The following is a 9,098-nucleotide window of genomic DNA, read 5'->3' as shown; positions in this document are numbered from 1 at the left end:
GCATTTTATGGGTTTTATTGGCCATTTAAAGGTATTTCAGCAGGTAAAAAGGACTGAATGAGCTATAATCTATCAAATATAACAGCCATGAATGAAATCAAGTCATTTTGAGTCAGAAAGAACAGTTCACTCAATAAGTAGAGTCTGTAATCACTTTTTGGCAAGTGTAAAACTGTGTTTTATGGGTATTTCAACAGGTAAAAAGGACTGCATACATAAAATGCAGTTTTACACTTGCCAAAAAGTGATTATAGGCGCCAATCAGTTTTCGGGAGACGATCAATTTTTGGCACGACACCAGAACGTCTTCCGCGTGTGACAGATAACAGAAGTGAGAGAAAAGTGTTTATTACGTTTGAAATATGGATATTTTTCTTACAAAAACACATGGATTCGCTACAGGGGGCCTTTATTCATCCTCCGGAGCCGTCTGCGGCACGTTTTATTATTTTGGAAACGAGAAGCACCCAAACGGCAGAACTAGCAGCAGAAAAGAGTCATGGTGACTGTGCACAGTTCTTTTGCTGGCACTGGGTTTTGTAAACTGTGGTCATTGCGGATTTTAGTGAAACGAGATGTTTCCGTCTACCATTCACACATTCATTCAACGAGCTGTCGATGTCTTAGCGACATCTCATTTCTTTTTGGCCCACTGGCCCCTTCTAGTTGGGCTGCATTATTCAAATCTGTCAAAACACTACCACTGCACATGTCTAATAATTTTTTTTTCTGCCCATGCAACAGAGCACTCAACCACAGGGTCTCTCTGAACTCTCTGAATGTACTGACTCAAAAAGCTAGATTATTGCTATTCAATCGACATATATGTGCAAATATTACTTATCGGTACTTATCGGTATGGGCAGGACACAGATGACTCTTTACAAAAACATACAAATAAATCAACTGGTGAATGTTTTTATACAGTTTTATTTGCAATTCCATGTACAAAATGACAATAAGTGCAGTTTACATTCACATAGGACTTTTTCAATTTTTCGTACCTTCATCCATGAAGACACTTGAAGCTTTCATGGTCAGTCCAAAATGATTAAGAGTTGAAAAATACTGTCCGTCCATCTCTTTTCCAAGCCACTTGTTTTAATACTAACTGTAATAAAGTAGCTTACCAATGCTGATTGGTTTTATTATTTTATTATTTAGGCTGTTCTACTGAACTCATCTATATTGGAATACCAGCAATAATAAGAAAATATGAACCCATTACAGAACGACCCAATACATTTGCAATTTATTAAGGTCAAGGTAAATCCAGTGATCATGAAATCAAATAAAATCAGACGAAGAAATTCAAAATTACAGGCTTACGTTAACTTGATTGAAAAAAAAAAAAGACAAATACAATTAAGTAATGCTAAGAAATGGTGCACTCAATTAAAAATGTCGAACTTAAAATCTAGCAGACTATGATTATCCAGACATCGAAAATAGTTTTTCTGTGCAAATCGTTTACATTTCAAGAGCAAATTAAAACGTACAAATTCTTGAATAAACACGATTTTTAAAATACTTTCTAAAAATAGTTGTTTCTGAGTAAAGAATATGGGTCAAGAAAGCTTCAGTCCAAAGCTGAAACAGAGTTGAGCTCCTTCTCACCGTAGGCCCTCACAACATCCTGTCACAGTGGTCTGGACTGGCAAGGGTCTGTTTTCCGTTTCTGAGCTGGTGGCACTGTGGCGGTGCAGTTCAATCCCCAGCCAGAGGGGGCTATAGCTGTTCCTCACACTTCCAGCATCCTCAACCCTCTAACTGCCACTGCTGGGACCGGGAATCATCACAGATCGCCATGGTAACATATCCTTTGATGCTGAGAGGGTCAGCAACAGCCAAACACTGGCCCACTGACACCTGGTATAGCCAGTTATTTTTCTGAGAGGACAAAAAAAACATTTATTATTATACTTATTTTGTTCATTTAATTACACATGGCATATGAAGCAGAGCACATAATGGGGCCTATACAATAAGCATGAAGTGTACATTACTATATATTGTTACTTTTTTTTTAGCATACCATGTATGTATTTATATTTATATAGCCTTCAATTTGCATTCAAAATAGCTGGTAGTTGCAGCCCTAGTGTACAGGGGATACATGAAGTAAAAGACAGTAACGGGAAGATTTCTCACCCCCAGCGTCCACTGCTGAGATCCACCTGAGCCGTGACACTTCATGAGGCGCGGCGGGTCAGAAGAACGAATCTCAGACATGTCCAAACACAGCAGCCCGGCTAGAATTAACTCATGCTCCTCATCATAGGCCCATTCCTGCAAAACACACACAAAAACACAGATCAAAATTACAAAACATCTACACTGCGCTGATCATAAAACTGAAAATATGGTCTTCTGATATCTTTAGATATAATGATACATTTCAACCGGTTTCTTTTCAGACTTATCAAACTTGTTTAACAGTACAATTTAGGGCTGCAAAACGATTAATCGCATTCAAAATAAACGTTTATGTTTACATACTTTGTGTGTGTACTGTGTATACTTGCGTATATATAAATACATACATATACATTTAAAAAAATATTCGTATGTATATATATATATATATTTATATGTATACTTGTATATAATTTATATTATATATATATATAAATACAAATACGTTATATATAAATCTAATATTTTCCTTTATACACATGTATGTGTGTGTATTTATATATACATAATAAATATACACAGCACACCCACATACAGTATGTAAACAAACGTTTATTTTGAAAGCGATTAATCGCGGTTCATCATTTTGCAATCCTAGTACAATTGTCTACGTTTTGTTTATATCAGTCTGTCTAACTATGGCATATAACAACAATCAGTTTTTTTAGCTGAGAAAAAAAAAACAGATTTTAAACAATAGGCATCATTCCACATCATTAAAAGTGTGGGGTCTGTAAGGTTTTGTTTTTTTCCAAAGCCTCTTATGTTCATCAAGGCTGCATTTATTTAATCAAAAACACAGAAAAATGTAATATTGTGAAAGATTTACTCCTAATTTAAATATTCATTTAAATATGAACTAAATACATTTAAAAATGTAACTTATTCCTGTGATGGCAGAGCAGAATTACTTAAGTCTTCAGTGACATGATCGTTCAGAAATCATCGGAATATCCTGCATTCATGTTCTAAATCATTTCTTATTACCAATGTTGAAAACAGTTGTGCAGCTTCATATTTTTGTGGATTTGTTAAATCTGATGAATAGAAAGTTAATAAGAAAAACATTTATTGAAATGTAAATATTTTGAAACATAAATGCCTTCACGTTACTTTAATACTTTTATTCAGCAAGGACACATTAAATTGATCAATGACCCCAAATTTTGAAGAGTTGAATTACTGAAATAAATTAACTTTTCCACGACATTCTAATTTATTGAGATGCACCTGTATGTGTTTCAAGCATTACTAAGGATTACTACAAGTAGAAATAACCAGAGCTGCAAAAAGAAGCAAATCATCAGCAAAATTCACTTCATAGCTGCCTATAATTATCAGAGAATGCCAGCGGTTTGATGAACTGACCTGCTCAGGGTCCTGTGGGTCACAGTCTCTCACCACCACAGCACCTCCCTTCTGACTGGGACGCCCCTGTGCCACCAGACACTTGTCAGCCAGAAGATTACGCAGCTGAAAGAGAACACACACACAAATGATCTTTGCAAAAGCCCATTTAAACAACCCCTACGAATATTTTATCATATGGTCTGGGGAATGCATCACTGCAATACATTTATATTTATTGACAGGTATGCAAAAAAAAAGTTGTCTTTTAGATTTGAAATGTGATAAATAAATGACTCATTTCTGTAAGTTTTCTGCAAGTCGTCTCAGATTTTCAAATTTTGACTGGAGTGTGAAAAGTGGTTGATTGAAAGAACAGGACGAAAATAAGAGGGATTTGTGACATGAGCTGAAAAGAGATAAACACATACCAATCACTTACAATACAACCAGGAACATGTATAAGGTAGGTAAATTAGGTCAATTTTAATTTAAAGTTGATTTTAAGTTTGACATAAAATGCTGTTAATTGGTTGCTTTCATAGAGCAACACTTAAACCATCACTTACCAGTCCATTAATACAGTACATAATGATAACTAACAAAATGCAAAATCAGATGATATTCTAAATATTCTCTTGTATAACACTAATGTAGTGTGAAAATTATGCAAACCATCAGTGGACTTAATGAATCGTCTGACCAGTTACTGTTCAAGACTGCCCTCTGCTGTTTAAACAGACAGCTGTCCGTTCATTTCACACAGCTCTGTATTCACTTCTTTCACTTTGAATACAGTAATGGAAAGATTAAAATGACTCCCAAAAAGAGAGAGAGAGTGTTTGTATGCTGTGAGAGTCAAATCTAGAAAACAACAGCCAAACCAATTATTGAGCAACAGAGCTACAGGGTACGGGAAATACCCGTAAAGGTCTTACCCGACCCCGCTGCAAGACTTTGGGTCTCTTCAAACCCTTGTTGATAAAGACAGGCTGCTGGGGCTTGTGTGGGGAGGAGACCTGCATTTCAGGATAGATATTGTCCAGGTACCACTTGAAGGAATGACACTGTAGACGCTTCCGAATAGCGACCCGCTCGCTGATGTCACCATAGTCACGGTTCCTCAGCTCCGGGCGCAAGGCAAAGTACTGCTCCTGATGTACACATACACACATGCAATAGAAATGTTCAATTATCACATAAGATACTAATTTAGGCATCATGTACAGCAAGTCTAGTAATTCTATAATACACTGCAATGACATCAGTGAAAAACTGAAAAGGTGTAACTGTTGAGAACTCAAGTGTTACATAATGTGTTCTTGAACTGATGTCAGAGTTATCCATAATGAAGTACCCATCAAGTAAAAATAACATGCGAACAGCGTTACGAAAAATAAAAACTCCCACATTGGCAGGAAAATAATTCAACACTATTTACACATCACTGAAGCAAAAAAAAAGAATAAGACTAAACAAATATTGCTGAGAAAGTAGCTGACACTTAAGCAGGATCTTGAGAATAACCGGTTGGAGCAGAGCATTAACGTGTCTGACACAGGTAGTTACATTCTCCTCTAACTGGGTCAATTATCTCTTAGATGAGGAGCCTTTGAAGTTGTGTGGGATGGATGCAGCTGGAAAATTCAAACATGCATGAAGAATTTCACACATCTCCATCATGTAATGAACCACGCTGCACGTGTTGCCAACAGCATTGAACAACTAACAGCACTACAGCTGTCAATGTCCAACCCAGCAAAAAACAATCAATTTATTGAGTGACCTTAAAGAATCGGGGTCAGGGTGGACAAGTTTTTTTGCTTTACAAAAAATAACAACAACAACATGTAATACCTGCTCTCATCTGTCTGAAAGGTCAAACTTTGCAAGTTTAAGGGTGGCATACAATACACAATCTCTATAAAACACTAGGTATCACACACTTTCCAAAATTGTAAATGGTAGAAACGCTGGGCATCATACACATGCTGACTGAGAAAAATCTTACCAGACTATCAAAACGCAACAAACTCCTGCAGAAACATGCACCTTTCATTGCTAGGAGACACATGACAAATGAAAACAATGTGTTCTTAAAGGGGTCATATGATGCGATTTCAATTTTTCCTTTCTCTTTGGAGTGTTACAAGCTCTTGGTGCATAATGAAGATCTGTAAAGTTGCAAAGACTAAAGTCTCAAATCCAAAGAGATATTCTTTATAAAAGTTAAGAGACAGCCAAACGGCTCGTTCTAGCACGCCCCCAGATATCTACGTCACTATGTGGGAAGATTTGCATAACGCCGCCCAAATGTTCACGCAAAGAAAGAAGGCGTAACTTTTATTCTCGCTGTAGTATTGTTGCCGCCGCCGCCATCAGCTTTCACCATGGACGAAGCGGAGTCCAGCCCGGGGTCGTCACATGTGGTTGCCTCAAGCCCGCCGGACGCTCCTTCGTCGAATCCGCCGGCCGCACCGTTCTCAAGCCCACCGGCCTCCGCTGAGGAAATACATCAACTTCGCGCTGTGGATCGCCGGATCGGCTTTCACCGTGGACGAAGCGGAGTCCAGCCCGACCCCTCACATGTGGTTGCCTCAAGCCCGCCGGACGCTCCTTCGTCGAATCCGCCGGCAGCGCCATTCTCAAGCCCACCGGCCTCCGCTCACTCAAACCCCCGGCCTCTGCTCACTCTAGGCCTTAAACCGCATAAACACATTTCATTACACCAAATAATGTTCTTTTTAGCAACATCATAAGACCCCTTTAAATCATCTCAAACTATCAAACATGTTTGATACCCCGACTGCATGAAATCATAGTATAAACCTAGAAAATAAAAGTCTGCGCTAGGGATGTAACGATTAACCGCGAGCCGGTTGAAAATGCATCGATTAGGGATGTAACGATTAACTGCGAGCCAGTTGAAAATCGATTCAAATATGTGACGATTCAAATCGGTTGAGATGCTAAACAAATCGCGATTCAATTAGGGGTAGGAGTTTATATTAATGGAGGGGAGAGGGGAACTTACTGTCTTTAGAAAAGTTTAGATGGTATTTTTTCTTTTCATCTTGCCTCTGCATATTAAAGTTCATGACTGCAGCACTGCTGTGTTTACAGCGGAAACCAAGGAAACGCTTTAAGCGCCACCTGCAGGCAGAGAGTGAATCTGCATCTCGTTCAGCTCGTCTTCTGTTTCATGCAGATATTTTTATGTATAGTTTCACAAAACTGAAGTCAAACAATTCTGTTTTTGCTTCAAATTTCGGAATTATACAATCTTATTTAGATTAAAAACTGCTCATGTATGCAGCATCTTTGTTTGGATCATGATTAAAATGCAGTGGTTGCCTCTAATTTTAAATGGAAAGAGCACAGACAAAGCCTTATTTTGTTTATATGAAGAGATTTATTTGTGTTACTTATTTATTTGATTTGGGGCTTGTTTTAAAATTTCAATTTAGTTTTGTTATTTACATTTTACATTATATTTAAATTTTGTTATTTAGCAGACGGTTTTATCCAAAGTGACTTACAAATGAGGACAATAGAAGCAATCAAAACCAACGAAAGAGAAATAATATGCAAGTGCTATAGTAGTATATTATTATAGTGTTATTTCAGTTTCACAAAGAAATGTGCAGCATTTTGCCCAAGCAATAATAAAAAAGGACACATTTAATTTATAATTTGTCTTAAATCTAATTTTGTAAAAAAAACAAAACGTGAATCGAATCGAATCGTGAGTTGAGTGAATCGTTACATCCCTAGTCTGCGTGCACTGTCATTTTCTATGAAATAAGTCAATTCTGACTACACAAAATTTGCAGACTCACTCTACTCTGACTTTCAGCAATTCATGTTCAAATACTACAGACCGCAAATTGGGGCATGACAAATACATTTTTTTTTTTAAATAAACCGTCAAACCTCAATCACAGACCTGGCTCAAAAAATACAACTAAACTACAATATTGACAAGAAAACACTGAGCAATTATCACCTTTGAATCCCTCTGCAAATGCACATGAACACACTACTTAAGATAAAAAAAAAACACTGTATACCTAAGTTTAATATTACACAGCTCTATGGTATACTTGATTCTGATTGGTCAATCACAGCATTCAGTGGTCCATTTATTCAGGCAATGCTGTATAACTGGCCACTCTTCCAGGAAACTAATCCATTACATAGTGGTGCTACAATCAAGTTTCTCATATTACAATGCAAGCTCTCTTACATAGAAATACTAAAAGATAGAAGAGTTAAAGTATTATTTGCAACATGTATAGCATTTTATTATTAATTTTATAAGAGTATTATGCTATTGATCTCCACCTTATAGTCATCCATCCAGACATGGGCCAAACGCAGAGAATTGTGGGCCATTGTATCCTGACCTCCGGGTGACCCATAGGGCCGACGCTTGCGGAAGATGTGCCCCACCCTGGAGCAGGGAACGATCAGTAACTGGCCTCCACACATCCAAATCTGATGGAAAAAAATATTTTAAAACAAGTGAGTATATTTTTAATCACCAAGAGTAAATTAAAATGTCTAAACCAAGGGTTCCCAAACCTTTTTGTCAGCCAAACCACTTAAATGCAAAATGTTTACTTGAAGAACCCCCTGAGAAGAATTACATAGTTCTCTAATATCGGTTATTGGCCAAATGAGATGCAAACAAAATATCTAATGCTTTTGTTGTGAGACAGACAGATAGACTCTTGCAATTTGAAATGCGAGGAGACATTTTTATATTAAATGAAATTTTGTATTGCTACTGCAAATAACAAACACAGTACTGCTAATGGAAATATTTACTTTTAGGGTGTTACTCTTTACAAGAACCAATGAGAACTACAAGTTACAATACAAATATTTAAACACACGGCATTTCCAAATGCATGTTAAATTCAAAGTGTTTGCTGGGATGGAGTTAGTGAGTAGCAGTATTGACGGTGAACAGAGCTGAAATCGGAAAACACACTATTATAAAGCTGCAAGCGTGTAAATGAACACTTTGAAACATGCAACAGACTACATACTTCAAATCGCAGCCTTTGATTTGGTAATTACAATTTTATAAGATAAGACTGCTATTTCAAGTTTTATTTCAAGTAATTATGTAGCCTCATTTGTTTATTTTAATGTTAAATTCAATTGAATTATTAACTTCAACTCCTGCAATCCCCTCATGAACCCTCAGGGTTTCGTAAGAAATAAATAAATAAATAACCAAACAATGCATCTTAAAAGTAGACAAAATTTACCCGAAAAGAGATCTCCAAGTTCTCTCCACCCCAGATGTCCATGCCGCGGTCATACTGACCAAGCTCATAAAAATAATTCCTGTCCATGGCGAACAGCCCACCTGCCATCGTGGGAGACCTGCAGAGAAATGTGACTGGAGTCATACCAGCAAAAGTATGAACAAACCCAACTGAATTTATTTCACATGACTCTGATGAGACGAGCATAAAGTGTGCCTATACATGAATATCTTTCTAAAATTATTATTATTATTTTATTTGTAAAATGAAAGTTTT

General features: G+C 37.0%; 1 protein-coding gene across 1 annotated transcript in view; it reads right to left on the bottom strand.

The window, feature by feature from the left end:
• Positions 1–1,362: 1,362 nt before the first annotated feature.
• galnt11 (UDP-N-acetyl-alpha-D-galactosamine:polypeptide N-acetylgalactosaminyltransferase 11 (GalNAc-T11)) overlaps positions 1,363–9,098 on the bottom strand; it is a 20,286-nt gene continuing 12,550 nt past the window's right edge. The window contains exons 7-12 of the mRNA XM_016455276.1: positions 8,823–8,940; positions 7,888–8,040; positions 4,482–4,697; positions 3,565–3,669; positions 2,152–2,289; positions 1,363–1,890 (exon numbers count right to left, since the gene is read on the bottom strand). Coding sequence (XP_016310762.1) covers positions 1,759–1,890; positions 2,152–2,289; positions 3,565–3,669; positions 4,482–4,697; positions 7,888–8,040; positions 8,823–8,940 — 862 coding nt within the window. The 3' untranslated portion in view covers positions 1,363–1,758. The remainder of the gene's footprint in view (positions 1,891–2,151; positions 2,290–3,564; positions 3,670–4,481; positions 4,698–7,887; positions 8,041–8,822; positions 8,941–9,098) is intronic.

The sequence above is a fragment of the Sinocyclocheilus anshuiensis genome, unplaced genomic scaffold (assembly GCF_001515605.1).
Source record: "Sinocyclocheilus anshuiensis isolate Anshui unplaced genomic scaffold, SAMN03320099.WGS_v1.1 scaffold35, whole genome shotgun sequence".
NCBI lineage: Eukaryota > Metazoa > Chordata > Actinopteri > Cypriniformes > Cyprinidae > Sinocyclocheilus > Sinocyclocheilus anshuiensis.
Note: the sequence above shows the minus strand (reverse complement) of the source record. Positions and strands in the feature narration are given on the sequence as shown.